General features: G+C 51.7%; 1 protein-coding gene across 1 annotated transcript in view; it reads left to right on the forward strand.

Annotated features, from left to right (window-relative positions):
- Window positions 1–12,021: 12,021 nt before the first annotated feature.
- TRPV1 (transient receptor potential cation channel, subfamily V, member 1) overlaps window positions 12,022–20,822 on the forward strand; it is a 30,821-nt gene continuing 22,020 nt past the window's right edge. Inside the window, 8 exon segments of the mRNA XM_008568852.1 lie at window positions 12,022–12,309; window positions 13,085–13,247; window positions 13,339–13,491; window positions 14,015–14,155; window positions 14,304–14,602; window positions 15,958–16,137; window positions 18,616–18,774; window positions 19,946–20,041. Coding sequence (XP_008567074.1) covers window positions 12,022–12,309; window positions 13,085–13,247; window positions 13,339–13,491; window positions 14,015–14,155; window positions 14,304–14,602; window positions 15,958–16,137; window positions 18,616–18,774; window positions 19,946–20,041 — 1,479 coding nt within the window.

Genomic DNA, 20,822 nt, shown 5'->3' on the forward strand with positions numbered 1-20,822 from the left:
GCCAGAATGAGCTCAGACACCATCATATTGAGCCCCTGAGGAAGGCCAGCGAGAGAGAAGGATGGGCTGAAGGACGACAGAGAGCCCTGCCTGTCAGGAGGAAGCGGCCCTCTGCAGGGTGCTGTGGATGGAGTCTGTACGTGTAAGGTTAGAAATGAGATAAGTGTCCTGCAAGCCTGGGCAGCCAACCCTGTGCCCAGCATGGCGCTGGAACTCTGTCCCCTTTCCAGACCATGTATCCACCCTCCCCCTGAGGGCTGAGCCTTGGAAAGTCCCAGCTTGTCAACTACCGGTCCTGCTGCTGCTCCCATTGTGCATGGCCTGGAGCCTCCATGGGGTGGGGTTGAGGACAGTTGCCAGGGCCTCAGTTCTCCAGCCTAAAGTCACAAACCACTCACTGCTTTCGTCCTCATTCCCGGGAGGTGCCGGTTAGCATCTGAGACCAGCATGCTCAAAAGATGTACCAGGCTACTGCTGTAGTCATTAGGGCTGTGCACCCACATCGTGATCTCATGAGCATGTGGCAGGGCTGCACTTTCCCACCTGATTTGCTTTGGCCAGTGAAATGTGAGCAGAGTGTGTCACTTCTGGGCAGAGTCTGTACGAGGGGCTGGTGTGCTATGTGCCACACTCTCTTCCCTCTGCCAGAGAGTGGAAGTTTCAGTCAGCCTGGGTCCCTGTGTGAGGACAACATGGTTCAGAGCCTCCCCGCCCCCCAACTGGCAAGAGACACACAGCATGACTGAGAAATAAGCCTTTGATGTCTGAAGCCAGTGATATTTGGGGGTTGCTTGTTGCCACAGCATAACTTAGTTCATCCTGACCACTGCAGTCACAGTAGAGGCTGTGCCTAAGAAGTCTCCGTTGCTCCCAGCACAGACCCAGACTAGTCTTATTATAGGGCACCTAGTATGAGCTGGGTGTTCTGTCAGGCATGGCCATGTGTTGTTGAATTTCCATCACTAGGGAATGAAATAAACACCATGACAGTTACCCACATGCCTAGAAGGAGGAGCAATTTGTTCTTCATGCAAGTGACATCGAACTAAACCTCGGAGAGTTTCAGTCCATTAACACTAGCAACAGTTAACATTCTTTGTGTGCTTGCAATGCACTGGGACCTGATCTGAACTCCGCTTGTTTGAACTTTTTTATCTTTACAATAATCGTGGAAGGTGGGTACTGTTATCCCCTTTTCACAGGTGGAGAAACTGATACACAATAAAGCAACTTGCCTGAGATCACAGTGCTGGAATTCAAACCCCAGAGCCCACTCTCTTCATTCTAGGCAGAGGGGTCAGGCTAGGTGAATGTATCCACATTAAAGTGATTGGCATATCCAGGGTATGACAAATGGTCTGGTGTAACTTGGTCAGAGGGCAAATGAAAGAATGTCATGGGAGTTGTGGCTGGCAGCGTTGGCCTGACCATGGAGGGTCTTGCATGCCAGGGATTGGGCTTTCTCCTGCAGGCGGTGGAGTTAGTTTGGAGTACTGGGGCTTCATGGGCTATAGGAGTACAGCTGACAGAGTGGACGCTGGATTGGATGGCGGGTGTCACAGGAGGTGGGGTCTGATAGGAGGAGGCCAGGAGAGAGATGGTGGGGCCCAACCCAGCACAGGGCAGAGGAGTGAATACAGCTCCCCCAGCTTGCACCCCATCTCCTGTCACACACACCCTGCCTTTGGCCCTTGACTATATCCACATGATGTTTATGTGCTTTCATGGTCTCTATTTTACTTTTCTTCTCAAGTAAACTGAAAGCTCCTTGAGGGCCAGGTCCCTGTTAGGCATTCCCTGCCCTGTCCTCCTGCACCTTAACTGAGGCTGATGCCCATGTTTGGAATGTCCTCCTCACAGGGCAGAATCCTATGTCTTGTCCAAGGCCCAGCCCAAATGCCATCCGCCTGCTGCACACAGTCTCACCAGTGGCATATCTGCCATTAGTTTACAACTGCAGCTGGAGTCCAGGACCCGGCTCAATGTTTGTTGTTGGCACAGCCTGCTGGCCCCAGAGCCCCTGGCTTGTGCCTGTTACGGGGTGCTGCGCCCTGCTTAGCATCAGAGAGAGCTTGTTCAGATCTTCCTGTCCCATCCATTGTGGGCTCCCTGAGGGCAGAGACCACCTTATTCACCCTACTGCCTTGCTGGGGGATTTGCAAAGCACAGCTGACCTCTTCCCTCAGTTATGATTAGATGGATAGGCCAAGTCTTTGAAAGTGAGATATTCTCCATATAGAGATGCTTGCTTGTGTGACTCATGAAACATTAGTCAAACTTGTTTTTTTTCATTAAAAAGCAATTAGTCACAAGCTCAAGCTAATGGCCGGATACAGCTCAGCAGTCAGCAGATGTGGTTCTTATGCTGAAATTATGAAGATGAGAACAAAAAATCCCTCATGCCTGCCTAGAGCTTTACCAGCTCACAGAGCCCATTCACACCTGGTATCCTCATTAATCCCCAGCAAAGCCCCATAAAGCTGGTGCTCTTTCCTGTTTAGTGCATGAAGAAGCAGACCCAGAGGTTCAGCCATCAGCCCGAGTTCATGCAGCCGGCGTCTGGCACGGCTGGGCCTCTTCAATCTCGGATCCATTCTATGACTACACCCAACACTCCATCTGCCCTTCTCCCCCTTGTTCCCAGTCCTCGCCCTGGGACACAGCTCTGCAGAGCAGGGCTCCAGTTGTTCTGTGCCGAGGAGGTGCCTGATCCCTCCCCAGCTCAAATTGCCAGCTCCGTCCACTTCTGGAAGATGCTGACTTTCTCCCAGACCCCTGCCCTCCTCAGAAGCTGGTCTTTTAGACTCAGGTGGGCACCAGTGACACTAACACACAGACCAAATGCAGAAAGGAAGGTAGTTTTCTTCCAGGTTTGCTGTTTGCCGTCTGGATCCAGGAATCCCTGAAGCCATTTAAAATCTGGGAAGCTGCAAATCCAAGAGCACCGGATATCTTTCCATCTTCTTGTTTAATTTCTTTCGACAGTGGTTTGTAGTTCTCGTTGTAGAGATTTTTCACATCCTTGGTTAACTTTATTCCTAGGTATTTTATTTTTTTGGTGACTATTGTACATGGGCTAGCTTACTTGATTTCTTTTTCTGCTAGTTCACTGTTGGGGTATGGAAATGCTCCTACACTGTTGGTGGGACTGCAAAATGGTGCAGCCTTTATGGAAAATGGTATGGAGGTTCCTCAAACAATTAGAGATAGATCTAGCATATGACCCAGCTATTCCACTGCTGGGAATATACCCAGAGGAATGGAAATCATCGTATCCAAGGGATACCCATACTCCCATGTTTATTGCTGTGCTATTTACAATAGCCAAGCGTGGGAACCAGCCTAAATGCCCATCATTGGATGAGTGGATACGGAAAATGTGGTACATCTACACAATGGATCTACACAACCTGCTATAAAAAAAAATGAAATACTACCATTTGCAGCAACATGGATGGACTTAGAGAAAATTATATTAGGTGAAATAAGCCAGGCACAGAAAGGGAAATATCACATGTTCTCACTTACTTGTGGGAGCTAATAAAAATAAATAAATATACAAACAAATTAATGGGGTGGTGGGGAAACAAAAAGAAGACACAACAATCACAAGTCCTTGAACTTGTTAAGACAGGTGAACAGATATGATGTTGATGGGGGGGAGGGGGGAGAGGGAGGGTGGGAAAGGAAGAATTGTATATTGATAAATTAAAATAAAAAAAATGTAGCATGGAAATACATCACATAAAAAAAAAATCTGGGAAGCTAGATACAAAAACCAGAGCTGTTAAATCCTAATACAAGATTTAGAATGCTCAAGATGAGACGAGTAGAGCTGTCACTGCCCTCGGGCCGGTTACAGGCACCTGCAGATGTGCCTTAACCACTGTTCCTGGGCCTGGGACTATCACCACTTGGTTCCTGCCTGGTTCCTCCTGGAGACGTCAGGCTGACAGTTCCTGATTTTGGTAACCAAGTTTTTTTTTTTTTAGCACATGGCAATTTCCTGGTTTCTAGCTGTGCCAGAAAGTCTGGCCTCAAATCTGAGAGGAACCCACGTAGATGAAAAAAAGGCATTTGACTCTCATTGCCAGGGACAAGAGCTCAGCTTTAGTCCATGTGCCCCCTGGTGGTAACATGAACAGAGAAAACTGGCCATTAGCGCTGTTAGCGGTTTTTAGCATCTGTCGTAACAGACTTGGCCCAACCACTTGCCTCTTTCCTGTGCTGCCTCTTGTCCCCATCAAACCAGAGTTTAGAGAAGCGCCCTCTCCCAGAAGTCATCATTAAAACATGATCTACTTACAGGAGTTTTAATGGGTACATCATTACATAGATTCAAGAACACCCTGTTTGAAAAGATGACCCAGAAAGCCACACTGATGGCACTGATGCCCAACCCCGAGGTCTTGTCCCTGCCACCGAGTCATGAGTTTTAGTGCAGATATTGCTCCAATAAAGCCAAGCCAATGAGTATTTCCTGAGTGCTACTTGGGGCAAGGCACAGTGCTAGCTTCAGAGAAGGATGACGGGCATGTGAGCCTTGTCTTGCTCTGGAGCCATTTAAAATCTGCAAAGCAAGAGACAAAAATCAGAGAAGTGGGGCCGGCCCGGTGGCGCACTGGAGAGTGCTCCGCTTGGGAGCGCGGCGGCGCTCCCACCGAGGGTTCGGATCCCACATATGGACCGGTTCCCGCTCACTGGCTGAGCGCGGTGCGGGCGCAGCACCGAGGGTTGCGATCCCGTTGCCGGTCCCGGTACGGGCGCGACACCAAGGGTTGTGATCCCATTACCGGTCAGTAAAAAAGACAAAAAGGAAAAAAAAATCAGAGAAGTGAAATCTCAGCACAAGCTTTCGGGAGCTCTAGATGAGACTAGTACAGTTGTCATTGTCCTCGGACGAGTTACACAGCCCATCTTTGCTTCATTCCTTCGTTGGTAAAGTGGGGACAAAATCGTACCCAGTTCATGAAATTTTTGAGTCCAGTGAGAAATAAGGTGATTATCCCAGAACCTGGCACATTATATACACTCAATAAATGTTCATGACCATGATTGCTATTGTCATTGTGATCATAGGTACCAATTGCCATAAGGATCTGTAGGTTGAAATCTCTGTAGGAGTTTGAAGGTGAGTACTTTAGGTGGGCAAAAAATCTGTAGGTTGAAATCTCTGTAGGAGTTTGAAGGTGAGTACTTTAGGTGATCATAGGTACCAATTGCCATAAGGATCTGTAGGGTGCACCTTGAGCAGGGAGGACTTTTGGAGAAGGTGAGATTCGAATGGTAGAATCCCGGCATCCAGAGGTCTCACCTGGCACCTGAAGATAGGCTCGGTGGTTAAAGGGATGGATAGTGCAAGCTTGTTGGGCAGGAGGTCAGGGAAAAAGCGTGGAGGCAGCAGTTAGCATGCCAGCTGACGAATGAGGGTGGGCTGCAGTGGGAGAGGAGATAGGGGCCGTGGGCTCAGGGTGCAAGGTTGAGGGGTGGTGACCAATGACAGGCGAGGGGACACAGGATGATGTTCTAGGACTGCTTATGGGGAGGTGATAGGGTGGGGGTGAGAGGAGAATGGACTGGGGAAGGGAGGCGCTTCTGGCGCTTCAGGTGAGAGGAAGGGGCCGCCAGGTAGAAGGAGGGATCTATGTGAGCCACAGGAGTGTAGCTCAGACAGAGATGGCAGAGAAGCAGCTGGAGTCGGCAAAGCATGTTGGATTTGGTGACCAGAAGAAATTGGTGCCTTTATAGGTGGGAAACACTGAGGGGGAGCTGACTGGAGGGAAGAGGATCCATCTTGGGGTATGCCAAGGGGAAGGGGTTTGTGGTCTTCACCTGCTGATTCAGGGAGGCAGGGATGGAGCTCAGAGGAAAAGGCTGGGCTGGACACCTGGACAGCTTTGCTGGCTTGGAAGCCTCAGACAGGCCCTTGGGAGGGCCCAGAGTTGCTGGCTTGGAAGCCTCAGACAGGCCCCAGGGAGAGTTTGTGGGGTGGGAAGAGATAAGACTGAAGGTAGGTCCTGGGGAACCCCTGTGTGTAGGGGAAGGACACGACGAGGAGACCAAGGAGGAGGGCCAGGATTTGCCCTGCAGGGCCTGGAGCATGCACAGGTGCCACCTAGACTCTGGGTGACGCAGTTAGCACCCAAGGGCTCTGTTAACAGAGGGGCACGCTTAGTGTAGTGTGTTGTTTTCACTGGAGGCAGAAACCACCATGGAGCCTGAGGGAATGTTCTGGGGGAGAAGTACACTCTCGGTGCCCCTTCTTGGACGTTGCTCTGGCCCACATGGTTGGAAGGAAAATGACCTCAAAGGACTTTCGAGGTGAAGCGTCACTTCTGGCGAGTCTTACACATATTACAGACTCCATGTCTGGGTGTGTACCCCAAAGAAATGAAAGCAGGGACATGAGCAGATTTTGCACACCCGTGTTCAGAGCAACATCATTCTCAACAGCCAAAACGTGGAAGCAACCCAAGTGTCTGAGGACCGATGAATGGACCAACGAAATGTGGTGGAAAACCAGCGCGCTCCAAAATGTCGGTGGAAAACAGGATCAAAAGATAATTCTAATCTTCCCATGAACCTTTTGAAGTACCCTCATATTATTTAGTCTTAAAACAGAAGAAAATTCCAACACATGCTACAAGGATGAACCTTGAGGACATTATTCCAAGTGAAATAAGCCAGTCCCAGAAGGACAAATACTACATGATCCCACTTACATGAAGTACCCAGAATAGTCAACTTCACACAGGCAGAAAGCAGAAGAGTGGGTTCTAGGGGCCGGGAGAAAGGAGAATGAGTTATAGTTTAATGGGCACCAAGTTTCAGTTTGGGAAGATGGAAAAGTTCTAGAAATGCACAGGGGTGATGGTTACACAATGATGAATGTACTTAATGCCACTGAACTGTACACTTAAATGCACACTTTAATATGGTAAATTTTATGTTATATGTATTTTACCACAATTAAACAAAAAGAATGAATTCCAAGGCTCATATTAATTGAAGCTAAAACGGCACATAAAACAAAAAGTTGTCTAAGCAGGGGTGAGGTGGGATGGGCCGGCTTCCATAACCAGACCAGCGGTGTGACCTGGCCAATTGTCTAATTTTTCAGTGTCACAGATTTCTCACCTGTACAATGGGCATGACAGTGTCTGCCCTCCCACTGCCCAGGGATGTGGACTGGGAGAGCGGGTTTTGGAAAGTTCTTTGTAAACTGTCATGCAGAATCGATAAGGTGTCTGCACTTCAGCGCCTTGATGCAGGGATCAGAGCTTTAGGGCTACTCCAGGCAGGGCTGCACTGGCCCTTTCTGCAGGTGGCTGCTCATTTCAGGCTGTGTCTCATCATTTTCTGTGTTCTGTGGTTCACTGAAGAACCCCAGTTGAGAAAGGCCAGGACCTGGCAGACCTGGAAGCCACTCACCCCAGGTTTGGGTAGACAGGCAAGAGAGAGGCGGACATTGGAAGGTTGCGAAGGGTCTCAAAACAGGTCCCTAAATGCCAGGCCAGGACTGCGTGACAGGGGACATGACCATCCTGTTCCTGCTTCATTTTGATAATGAAGCAGTTCCAGGACACCAGTTTTTACATCTCTGGTTTGCAGGTGTATTTGTCAAGCTTTTCCTTAGACCTCTGTGTGCAGGAGCAGTGGGCTCAGGAGGCCCCAAGAGCTGAGGTCACGGCTCTGGCTGCCTCTGGGCTATGTGCCGCTCTAGTAAGTGTACTGCAGCCTGGCATGGCTGGAGGAGGGGCAGCGGCTAAGTGGTTTCTGAAAAAGGGCAAAAATGATGGGAAAAGCTTTGGTATCCTCTGGGAATCAGAGCTGCGGCAACAGCAGCTGCTGCCATTGCTGGAAACGTTTGCCTTGAGTGCCAGAGTGCACCCACAGCCCACCCCGCCAGCGTGCAGCAGCCGCGGCCAGGCCCGGGGAGGGGCCGGGACCCTCGCGGGGGCAGGGAGGCTGCTCCCCTCCCACAGCAGCCAAGTCTGCCTTCAAGTAGCAGCCACCTTCAAGCGCGCGGGCGCCTGCCGGGTCTGGGTTGTGCCTGCGTCTAGCTGGTGAGTCCCTTTTGTTGTTCGATGGCCAACACAGATGTTAACTTTTAGAATGGCATAGTGAGCTGGGCCCTGCCACTCTGCAGCTGTGTGACTACGGGCAGTTCAACTAGACTCGCAGCGCCTCAGTTACTCCATCTGGAAACTGGGGCTAACAGTGGCTGCCTCCAAGGTGATGTGAGGCTGAAGCTGTAGTGTGCGTGGCCCGGCTCGTCGCCAGCATGCGGGCAGGGAAAGGGGTGGTGGCTGCTATCCACGTTTATTGTATGTGCTCCTGCGTCAGGGTCACCCCGCTTGGAGGCTGGGGGTTTTCAGGGCACTGCCCTCTCTGTGGAGTGCGGGAGTGTGGGGCTGGGAGGCAGGAGCCCTGGGTTCTTGTCCGGCTCTGCTGTCTCCTTGTTCTTGGCAGAGCTCCTCTGTTCTTCATCCCCGGGTTGGGAAGCCCCCAGTTCTGCATCCCTCTTTTGGAGATGCTCAGGTAGGATGAGGGGACTAGAATGAGCTGGCTGGGTCCCAGGCCACTGTTCTCCCAGCTTCTCAGAATGTCACAGGCAGCAAGAGGGAGGTGCTCCCAAGAGGCTGCAGGGATGGACGCTTTGGGCACAGAGGGGAGTAGGACAGCCACACCCCAGGATGTCTCACCTGGACTGGGGAGAAAAGAAGGGGATGTCTCCTAGGTGTGGCTAATGTCCTCTCTGGCTCTGGAGTTGAGAAAGACCCAGAGGTCAAACCAGGTCTTTGTGGGCAGGGTCGTTCTTTCATGACCATCCTTCAGTCCAGATTGATGAGTTTGTGAGTCTCGTGTAAACCACCATCTCCATCAGACAACCAACACGTCTGCCTAGATCACGGTAGGAAATATCACGGTAGGAAATCTCCCCCACTGCCCCCATCACTGCAGAATATTCTGCTGTGGCAGGTGCCTCACTGTGGGGTTCATGTGCAGAGTACACCCCACGCCTGACAGTGACAGACTATCCTGTCCCTGTTCCTCTTCCCAGACTCGAGCAAATGGCCCCTTACTACCTGTCCCACCCTTTGCCTTGGGAGAAGTTTGGTTTCCAGTATGGAATCAGGTGCAGTGTGCAGTGTAGATTCAGGGTTTGCTGACTGACTCAATGACAGTAATGTGTGGGCTGCTTCCTGTTTACTGCGTTCGGATAAATTGGGACCAGTCAGGGAAAGAGACAAAGCCGCTGACAAAGAACATTGCTGGAAGGTTTGCGGAGGCTCCCGCTGAGAGGTGCTCTCTCGTTGGGCTGTTAAAAGCTGCTGGTCAGGGATTACTTTGTTTTTGGTTTTGTAGCCAGCCTTACCCAAGGAGGGACCACAGACATTTCTGGGAGAGCCAGGTGTGGGATATGGCCTGGGTCTTATTCATACTTCATTTTGGGGTTTTGAGCTTCCTGGGGTGCTTGTTTGAGCAGGAGGGTGTTTCAAGTTTGGGCCTTATGCCTGTCTCCAGGGGTGGGAGTGCCTGGTCTGACTGGTCCCCAAGGGCTGGAGTCAAGTATGGGCTGAGCTGAATGGCCGAGAAAGAGCTCTGAGCCCTGACAATGGTCATAGAGTCTTGGAGATGCTCTGGAGCCTGGCTGCCTGGGATCAAATCCAGGTTACTAACTGTGTGACCTCCTGCAAGTAACATAACCTCTCCGTGCCTCAGTTTCCTCATCTGGGAAATATTTCCCTCTTAGGGATGTTGTGAGCATTGAGTGAGTGAATGCATGTGAAGTCCTTAGAACAGTGTTTGCTTTGTGCAGAGCACATGCTTACACATGTCAATTATTCTCATTAGCCTCCTGTGCCTTTTAAGTGCTGGCAGGCGCCCTGTCTCCATGCTTCTGAAGCTACTCATGACTTCCTACCATCCATGAAGTAATGTCCACATTCTGTTCCTTGGAGTTCAAGGCTGACAGCCATCTGCCTCTAACCCTGCTGCCTGTCCTCTGGTCCCTCTGACTTCCTCCTCATCAGCTACTCCGCGGATCCCTCTACTCTGCCCTTTCCCCCAGCCCCAGGCTAATCCTGCTCCCCTTCCAGCTCCAGCCCCTCTGTCACTCTTCCACGAAGCCTTCTTCAGCATCCCGACATCTCTTGCAGTCCTTCCGCCCCGGCCAGCACCTGGTTTTTGTCTCAGGGTCTGACTCCTCCCTGTGTCCCTAGCACAGAGCTGGGCACCCAGTAGGACTCAGTAGATGAGTGTTGAGTGATGGATGAACCAGTGGGTGAGTGGTCGGAGGTGGGGATTTCTGTGGCTGGGAGCACTTCCTGCTGTGGGGTGTCCATCTGATGGATGAATCAGAGAAAGACTCAGGCCCTCCTGAAAGCAGATCAGCAGGCAGGAAGGGAAAGGGGCTGGTAGTCAGCTCTCTGTCCTGCTCATAGGATGCCAAGTGGTGAGGCTGCCTCATTTTATTCATGGATCTGGTCCTCAGACCACAGCTACTTTATTGCCATAGCCCAGCCATGTGCTCTGCGTTTTCACTGCCTGAATTTTCACTTGAAAACGCAGTACTTGCGAAGCCTCCCATTCCTTCTGTGGCTGTTTCCTGGAATCCAGCCACTGCTGGAGCATTGATCTCTCTAACTTCCTATGGAAATAGGAATTAGAAGGTCTGTATCTGATTTCTCTTATCTCCCCCACGGTGACCAGCACAGCTCTTCCATAAAGAGATGGATTGGGGAGGTCACAGAGCATGGGGGAGATAAAGCAGAGAGATAGAAATTGCTAGACCACATGGTGGACTGTGCTGGGATGGCCACGAAGGAAGGAAGGAGCAGGGCCCTCTGGAGCGGGGAGGGAGCATGACCAGTGCAGGGATTAGGGGGCTTCGTGGAGGAGGTTGAATCAGTGCTGGATCCTGAGGGGAGGTGGCATCTGAGAGGCAGTAGGATTTGGGCAGGAGGAGATGGAGGAAAAAGGAACCAGGTGGAGGCACCATAGGAGCAAAGAGCCCTGAGATGGACTGTGTGGGACAGCCCTGGGCACCAGGAAGTGGGGCTGCCCAGCCAGGAGCAGGGGAAGCATGGGTCACGGGGTTAGGAAGGGAACGGAAACCAGTATCAACGCGCGCTTACAGCTGCGTGTGCCGACTTGCTTGCCGGCTGGTCTCTAGGTGTTCAGGCCTAGGTGGCCCACCAGCCCCAAATCACTTCAAGCCTAAAAGTTCAGGGCCAGAATGCTTGAAATATACTAACTTCACAGAAATGACTAAAAGCGCGCGTGCGCACACACACACACACACACACACACACACACACACACACACACACACACACTCCTTTAGGAACTCAGTGGTCATGGCAGCCAGGTTGAAGAGCAAAGGTGTGCCATGCACGTGGCTGATGGCATGTGGACACGTGGCACGGGAAAGCCCTGCAGTGCAGAGCGTGAGTCTGTCAGTCTCTGCTGGTCACCATTCGAGGACACAGACCACTGGGCTTTTTCGGGCTGAGCCATCCTGATCACTGAGTTCTTCCCTGAATGCAGCCAGCGACAGCCACTCCTGTTGTTTCCCTCGTTCTGATCTTGGGACGGCGAGCCGTGGTTGTCACCCTCATGCTGCAAACAAGGCACCTGAAGCCCAGAGAAGAAGAGGGATCCAGCTAACACAAGTCCCCCAGAGCCTGCTGGCTCTAAGATGGGAAGCCCGTCCACCCCCAGAGGCAGATGTCAGTGGCTGCAGGACAGCCCACGACTGCTAGGCCTGCTCACCCCTGGGGCCTCTGGTGGTGGTGGGGTGGGGTGGTGGTGGCAAGGGAGGCACTGTCCTGAAAACTTTATTTCTGGGGACCTGGTGGCAGCAGCCAGTTGGACCTCTGGGATGTCCTGTTTCACAGGGGCCTTGGCTAGGAGGGCAGGTGGGGGCTGAGGATGTGCAGTCCTCAAGCTGGAAACAAACCCTGTCTTGGTGGCTGCCTGCAGGCTGCATTTTGGGCCACAGACGATCTGACAAAGATGAAGAAATGGGGTAGCTCAGACTTGGGGGAGTCTGCAGACCTGCCCCAAGAGGATTGCTGCCCAGACTCCTCAGATGGAGACCCTGACTCCAAGCCACCTCCAGCCAAGCCCCACATCTTCTCCACGGCCAAGAGCCGCACTCGGCTCTTCGGGAAGGGTGACTCGGAGGATTCTTCTCCTATGGATTGCTCTTATGAGGAAGGCGAGCTGGCCCCCTGCCCCATCATTACAGTCAGCACTGTTCTTATTCAGAGGCCTGGGGATGGCCCCACCTGTACCAGGTAAGTTTGCATCTGGAGCTCCCTTCCCTGCCCGGAGCCCAACTGTCTCTGCTGGCAGCGGCTCCCATGGTGGAGGTCCAGCTTCTGAGCAAAAGGTCACAGAGCCGTGAAACTGGGCAGCAAGCATTCAGAGGTGGTCTGGTCCAGCGTCTGCATCCCTAAGACCTCATGGGACACATGGTCACTGATGCTGGCTTATATGCTCATCCTAGCTGTGGCTGATATCTAGGTTCCTTGCCTGGAATGCTCACCAGCCCCAAACCCTTAGACTTTAAGTCTAAAAGCTTCAGGCCATGAGGCTTTCAGACAGAGAGTACAAAACAGCTCCAGTGAGGAGCTCACCAGCCCTCCTGCATCCTCCAAGGCAGGGCAGGGAGGGCACACAGGCTAGCTGACTTCTGGGGCAGTGGGAGGACACTTTTTCACTTAGCAGGGACCACCCAAACCAGTGACCTACAGGGTACTGCCTCCTGGGCCCCCGCTCCTGAGCAGCCAGAGAAGTTGCTGGTCTGGGCATAGAGGAGGTGGCAGTGGCAGAGACTTTCTAGATGGCACCTACGGACAGGGTGGGGACAGAATGGGGATACATGTGCCCCACTGTTCCTGTTATGTTGGTTTCCTGGATGGTCACATAGACCGAGGGGTGGCTTTTGCGTGTTGTGTTTTATTCCCTTTTGGTTTGCCTCAGAATTTAGTCATGTTCTTTTGACAAGCTCTGAAGGCCTCAGGGCTCAGGGGAGACCAGGGTATGAGACGAGGGTGTTTCGGTCCCCAGTCAGCTGTCCCAGGACTCAGTCACTGCTGGCGCTGAGAAGCCCCTGAAGCTCTACGATCGCAGGCGGATCTTTGAAGCCGTTGCTCAGAATAACTGCCAGGAGCTGGAGAGCCTGCTGCTCTTCCTGCAGAGGAGCAAGAAACATCTCACAGACAGCGAGTTCAAAGGTGGCCCCAAGACAGCTGGGTTCCCGGGGTGCTGGGGTGGGGGCCCGCCCTGGCCCGCCCTGGCCCGCTCTGACCTCACTTTGTCTCTCAGACCCCGAGACGGGGAAGACCTGTCTGCTGAAGGCCATGCTCAACCTGCACGACGGGCAGAACACCACCATCCCCCTGCTCCTGGAGATCGCCCGGCAGACGGACAGCCTGAAGGACTTCGTCAACGCCAGCTACACGGACAGCTACTACAAGGGTGGGGAGGGCGGCAGGGCCGGGCGTGCCGCAGCCCACAGCACACCTGCCACCAACAGGGCATGGTCCTACCTGGGGCCTCCTTACGCCTCTGAGCTACTTACTCCCTGTCCCAGCCACTGTGTTGGTGTCTCCTGGTCCTGGATGGGGGGTAGGGGAGGGGGAGTCCTTGCCTCCCCATGTGCGGGCCTGGTTTCTCCTGGTTCTGATGGTCCCTGCTTCCCCCTCCTACTGTCTCTTCTCTTGGCCCTGGAAGGTCCCTCTATTACCCCTGCTAACTTAGTGGTCCCTGTCCCTTGATAGAACAGCCTCTGGCCTCCTTCTCTGCTATTGTTCCTTGCCCCTTGGCAATTCTGACTTCTCTAGCTTCCGATCTGGTATCCCCCATTCCCAGGGGTCTCTACTCCTGCCTCAGGAGCTCTGGCCTGGCCTCCTATGGTGGGGGGGCATCTGGGCGCTTTCTGCCCAGGCAGGAAGCCCTGCAGGACAATGATCACAAAGCTGATGGTGCACATCCTCCACAGGCCAGACGGCGCTGCACATTGCCATCGAGAGGCGGAACATGGCGTTGGTGACCCTGCTGGTGGAGAATGGAGCAGACGTCCAGGCTGCAGCCAATGGGGACTTCTTTAAGAAAACCAAAGGGCGGCCTGGCTTCTACTTTGGTAGGGAGACCATGTAGCAGACACTTGGCTTTTTCACTTTTGCTAAGGGGAGGTTTGGGGCAGAGATAGAGGGGGTGGGAAGCCTGGTGGTTCAGGGACGAGCCCAGTCTCCTGCCCAAGCCCATCGCGGGCCCTTTGTTGGCTGCAGGTGAGCTGCCTCTGTCCCTGGCTGCATGCACCAACCAGCTGGCCATCGTGAAGTTCCTGCTGCAGAACTCCTGGCAGCCAGCAGACATCAGCGCCAGGGACTCGGTGGGCAACACCGTGCTGCACGCATTGGTGGAAGTGGCTGACAACACAGCTGACAACACCAAGTTTGTGACAAGCATGTACAACGAGATTCTGATCCTGGGGGCCAAGCTGCACCCCACACTGAAGCTGGAGGAGCTCACCAACAAGAAGGGGCTCACGCCGCTGGCCCTGGCTGCTGGGAGCGGGAAGATTGGGGTAGGAGAGGGGGCTTCGGCCCTGAGCTGGAGGTGTCACTCAGTGAGGGTGTTGTGGGAGAGGACACCTGCCCCACTGTGTGTGCCTGGCAGGGCTCTGATTCTGTCACACCAGCGTGCATGGCTGCTAGAATAAGTGAGAGGAGTTGTGAGCAGCTAGGCAGAACCCGGTATGGAGATGTGGCCATTTCTGATTTCCAATTCTCCATAAGACCAGCAGGACACAAGGGTGTGGGAGGTGTTGGGGCCTGGGGATTGTTAGGTTTGGCGAGATGGAGAAAAGGGAGAGAGAGAGAGAGACCCAAGCCAGGTGCTATTTCAGCCAAAAAGCTTTATCCCACTAACGTGGAGGGGAGATTGAGCCAGATCGATTCCCCCGAACAAAGGAACACAGGAGTTTATAAGCCTTTGAGGGTTCTGGCGGAGTAATGTGCCATTTTGAAATCAGAGGTACGCAAGGTGACACAGCCCTTGTAGTCTGCTAACACCTGGTCGGTTAGGGCATAGGCTTCTGATTAGCGTCGTTCCGGTATCAGTGCAAAGTGCTCCAGCCTGAAGCCGGCCACCGCAGCCCACAAGACATTCCTCTGATGGTCATGGTCACGTGTACCCCTTCCCAGGAGAGGGATTTCGCTGCTCGGTTCCCAGAGTTGAAAAGGGAAAGGGGAGAGGGGTAAAGGGGGGGAAAGTTGCTCAACCTGGCTGTGCTGATGTTAAGCCAGACGTGAGGCCTAATAGGGATGGGGGTGAGTTGGGACTAGGGTGAAACAGAAAAAGAAGCTGTTGGTGTTTTTCATGGCAGGAAAGATTTTTGGGTCACAGAGAGGGTCCTAAGAGGACAGCTGAGGTAGGGCAGTCCCAAACTAAATCAACATCCTGTGGATGATGACAGGGGAAGGCAATGGCGGGGTTGGGGCTGCTGGGCATTGAAGGGGAGGGGGCTTCTCAGTACCAGGGGATTCTGGAAGCTTACCTTTGCTCATAGTGAGCCTATTAGAAGGAGGAGCCTGGCTTTAGGACCTTGGTTTTGTTTTTTCAACTTTATTTATTTTATTTTTTTCCTTCTGGCTTGAGGTTTTCTAGAATGGACCACCTCTGTCCTTCACCATGGGATGGTAGTGGTAGGGCCTAGGGGTGATGGGCCCGATGTGGCTACAGCTGGAATCAGAGGCCGCGGGAAGGTTGATCTTGATGGTGGTCGGGAGGGGTTGGGGGCTCATCTGGGGCGTGGGTGACGTCTCCCACTGGGCTGGGAAGTAGAGTTGTTCACTGAGCAGAGCTGGTGGCCCACGTGGGATACAGCCTGCGGCTGGGCCCCGGGCCGGCCTCTAACAGGCTCTTGTACCCTGGTGGCAGGTCTTGGCCTATATTCTGCAGAGGGAGATCCAGGAGCCCGAGTGCAGGCACCTGTCCCGGAAGTTCACCGAGTGGGCCTACGGGCCCGTACACTCTTCGCTGTACGACCTGTCCTGCATTGACACTTGCGAGAGGAACTCGGTGCTGGAGGTGATCGCCTACAGCAGCAGTGAGACCCCTGTGAGTGGCCAGGGCTGGTCCTCTGCACCCCAGCCCCACCCCTGGTCCGGCTCTCAGCAGTGAAAACCCACTGCCCGGAGCCCATGCCCTGCAGCCTCAGCTCCCCATCCATTCCTTCTGAATGTCTTCCTCAGCATCCAAACAATATTATTTATATTCCCACAAAAATGGAAACCTTTCAGAAGTACATAGATAAAAAGAACCCTCCTTTTATACCATATGAAAATGTGTAGTTTCATTTTGTGTACATAAAAGAGATCATACTATACATAATGTAGAACAACCAGGTTTTTCTCTTACTGGCATGTCCTGTAGATAGTTTAATATCAGTCCATATGGGTCTTCCCCATTAAAAAAAATTGCATAGTAGAGGTGGGGAGTAAGTGGCCATAGAAGGACATTCAAGTTATTTCCAGTTTTTTGCTACCGTAGTACTGCAGGCCACTTGGCCTGGGTTTGAGAATTTTTCAATGAAGCATATTTGGAATTGCATTTGGTAAATCAAAAAGTATGTTCACTTAATATTTTAACAGCTACTGAATCAATGTACATGTCCACCACCAGTGGATACATAACTACCCATATCTTTGCCAACCTGAATATTACCAACCTTTTCTTTTTTAAACTAGTTTAAATCCATGGAGCCCAAAATGCTATTTCATTGATGTCTTAATTTTCACTTTTTTTTTTTGGCAACTGGCCAGTATGTGGATCCGAACCCTTGACCTTGGTGTCACAACACCCCACTCTAACCAAATGAGCTATCTGACCAGCCATTCATTTTCTCGATTACTGTGAACTTAAACATGTTTTTGTGTGTTTATCAACCTTTCATACTTCTCTGCTGGGTTTCCTACCTATTATCCTTTGCCATTTATTCTGCTGAACTGTTTATCTCATCCTTCTTGGTTTGTAGATATTCTCTTTACAGAATGAATTCACCCTTTCTTTATTGCACGTGTTGCAAATATTTTATTTTCTCCCAGTCTGTATCTTGCCTTTCAACTTTATTTACAGTTTCATTTGCTTATAAAAGGTTTTCATTTTGATAATTGGTTAGCCTTTTTCTTTTATTTCTTCTGTGACGTGTGTCTTAGGAGAGCCTTTTGCACTTCAAGATTACCCACATATCCTTCCATATTTTCCTCAAGCTCCTTTGTAGGTATCTTATGTTGGGCACTTTATCTAGAATTTATTTTTGTGTAAGTGTGAGGTAGTATATTACTTAATTATTTTGCCTCCAAATGAAGGTCTCAATGCTACTTATGAATAGTCCATCCTGCCACCACTGCTTTGAAAGGCTATCTTACCTGTCCCTTCTTTCTAAGGAGCCACTCTGAGCTCCTAAAGGAAGACTTAGGGGCTGGAGTCTGTGCTGTCAGCAGTGAGGGGCTGCCACAATACCTCGCAGGTCAGAGATTGTATTTACAGGAGCAGAGTCCAGGGGAGCGGGAGGCCTGGCTTGCTCTGCCTGTCAGCCCCCTCCTGGGCTGCTGTGCTGAATCTCAGTCTCTGAGTAAATCATGGATGCAAGTGTTCCTGGGGTGTGGTCCAGATAGGAAATGGCCCCCCAAAGGACTGAGGTGTTTGACTTGGAGAAGAGAAGGCTCTAGGGCCATAACTGACATCTTCATGTCCCCAAGGACTCTCAGAGGCTGGGAGCGTGGACTTGTCCTGGGCCACTAAGGCAGAGAAGACCAACTTTACTCCAAAGAATATCTCTCCCCTACAATTAGCACTTCTCCATAGGCTTCTGGAGGCAGCAGAGAGCTTCCCAAAGGTATTCAAGAAGACCCTGAACAGGAGCCTCACTGGGGGAGCTCAAGTGTGGAGTGTGGCCCGAGAGAGGCTGGGGTGATCTGATTTTGGTTCATCCATCCTAGGGATAGTTGAACTTCAATAAAGATCTCCTGGATATGAGGCTTTTGCCCCAGAGCATACTTGTGATATGGTATCCAGGCACTGGGCCCACCCACTGCAGGAGAGGCCCCCAGGTTTCCATCACATCTCATGCACAGATGATTGCCACCCCTGTCTGAGTCAGGGCTGGACATGTGAGAAATGAGGAATCCAGAGGCTCCTTCCTGCCTGCCCCCAGCCCTTCCCTGAGTGGCCTCGTGTCAGGCTCTGCCTGTGCCAGCTTCTTCCGTTATTGTGGGAATAGGCTCTCGGGAGTGAGTTATTAGAGGTAATGGGCATACAATGTTGGGCAACACTGTGGGCCCCTTAAGTGAGCCCTTGGGGCGTGTCCAAGTTCATCCCCATTTACTGTACCCACAGGGACACTGAGGCTGAGGTCTGGATCACACAGCCAGCCATTGCAGAGCTGCCTGCTGGTTCAGCCCTCCCGCAACCTTCGGCTGCTCCCTGGGCCAAAGCGTTGTGTCCCTGGATGGTTCATGGGTGTGGGGAGCACCATGGGCTGATGCAAGGGGGCTCCTGCTGGGAGGAGTCTCACTTCTCTTTTGCTCCCCTTAGAATCGCCACGACATGCTTCTGGTGGAGCCGCTGAACCGACTCCTGCAGGACAAGTGGGACAGACTTGTCAAGCGCATTTTCTACTTCAACTTCTTCGTCTACTGCTTGTATATGATCATCTTCACCACGGCAGCCTACTACAGGCCTGTGGATGGCTTGGTGCGCAGCCAGAGCTTAGCTTTGGCAGGGGACAGGAGGCTGTAGACTTTCCCATAAGACCTCCCCCAGGCCCAGGCCCTGCCCTGAACTCCTTCCCGGCTCGCTGGAGAGGTGGAAGGATCTCCTGGAGAGCCTTGTTTCCCTGTGATCAGTCTTCCCCCTCTCAGGCTGCCTGGGTGCCCTGTCCCCTTTCCTGTTCTCTGCCCCTCTCCTTTAGCTTTGTGGTCCTGGGAGCTGAGTGTGTGGTCAGTGAGGTCCCTGATTGCAAAGGAGGAGTACTCGGTTAGAAGGGATGCAGGAAGGACAGCTCAGGGAGCAGCTCACCCCTGGCCTGGGTGTCCACAGGGACATGGGATGGTGTAAGCCCCGAACCCATTGCCATCCAGCTTGCCTGCCCTCTTGTGGTCACTCGCTGACCCACTGTCCATTCCCTGCACTTATACTTTTGAGCACTTTCATGCCAGGTCTTGGGCCATCCATCAAATCAGCTTAAGACCAGACTCTTTTCTCTGGCAGGAATCATGGACTCAATTGAGTTTCTGAATTGAGTCCTTCTCGTTCGATTACCAGGGTGCTTAACTGATGCCATTATTTCCAGGGCTCCTTGCTTGCAAATTTGGCTTAAAAGCTCAACTTTATAGTTAAGTAAAACCTGATTTCTATCCACTTGTTAAGGTCATCTAATGACTTCATTTGAAGAGAAAAGAGAAATGTGCTAATAAGAGAAGCTAGTGCTTCCAAAACACTGATGGTAACTTACTCTAGAAAACAGTGGCTGAAACACAAGGACTATACCCATAGGTGTGTGGGGGACAGTCTTTCCTGCCATCATCTGTGGGAAACCCTGACACTCCTTGGAAACCAGGTGCTCAGCAAGGGCTGTGGGAGAGCAGGATTCATGGGGCATTGGGTTTCTAAGTGCACCTCCACCTATCCCATCCCCTTGCTTCCAGCCAAGCAGGGAGCTCCAGGCAGGGACATTGCCTGGGAGACAGCACTGCAGTGTAAGGATGCTCTGCTTGGCCCCTGGAGGCTGCCACTTTGGAGAATCAGGTCCCACAGAGGACCTGGGTCTTAATTGCACGGTTTGGCACCTGGTAAATATTTGTTGAATGAATGAATGGGTGAACGAGTGAGTGAATGGGGTCCCCAACCTCTCTGCATCTTGCAGCCTCCCTTTAAGCTGAAGAACACCGTTGGAGACTATTTCCGAGTTGCTGGAGAGATTCTGTCTGTGGCAGGGGGAGTCTACTTTTTTTTCCGAGGGGTAAGCATTCCTTCCCACACTGAGTTTCCATCATCACCAAAACAAAAAGCCAAAAGAATCACTCACTGTTCACTCACATTTTGTTAATCGAACACTGACCAGCCCTGCTTGAGGAGCTGAGAAATGCACAGGGGAAGATGGGAGCTCATCAGGCATTCTTGGCTGGGGGATGGGGGGTCTTCCCAGTGCATCCCCAAGGTCCAGGGTGTCCCCACGGGCACAGAGCAGTCAAGCTTGAGAATAGACAGGGCTCTCCACAGTGAGCCTTCCCTCTGAATGTAATGTTTAATTACAGAATTAGGGCGGAAGCTTCTCAAGTGACAGGATCATGACTGGTAGTTGTTGAATTAACCACAAGTCTGTTAGAGCTCAGGACAATGAAGGAAACCTACGTGTGTACTGGTACCATTTTATATTTTTAAATCTTAAATGTTTTAAATTTATTTTTTTATTGTACATGTTTACAGGGTACAATTTGTTGTTTCAAGACCTGCACATAGTGTATAATGACTTAATCAGAATAGTTAGCCTATCTATCATCACCTAAACACTTATCACTTCTTTTTGGTTATAACATTCAAGATCCTCTTTTCTGGCTATCTTGAAATATACAATACAATATTATTAGCTGTTGTCACCCTGGGGCACCAGAGCTTTTTCTTCCTATTTACTTGTAACTTTGTAACTTTGTACCAACATTTTTCCACCCTCTCCCTTTCCCTGCCTCTGGTAACCACTATTCTACTTTCTATTTCTCTTTTTTTCTCTCTTTTAAATTTAT

The sequence above is a fragment of the Galeopterus variegatus genome, unplaced genomic scaffold (genome assembly GCF_000696425.1).
Source record: "Galeopterus variegatus unplaced genomic scaffold, G_variegatus-3.0.2 Scaffold25, whole genome shotgun sequence".
Classification (NCBI taxonomy): domain Eukaryota; kingdom Metazoa; phylum Chordata; class Mammalia; order Dermoptera; family Cynocephalidae; genus Galeopterus; species Galeopterus variegatus.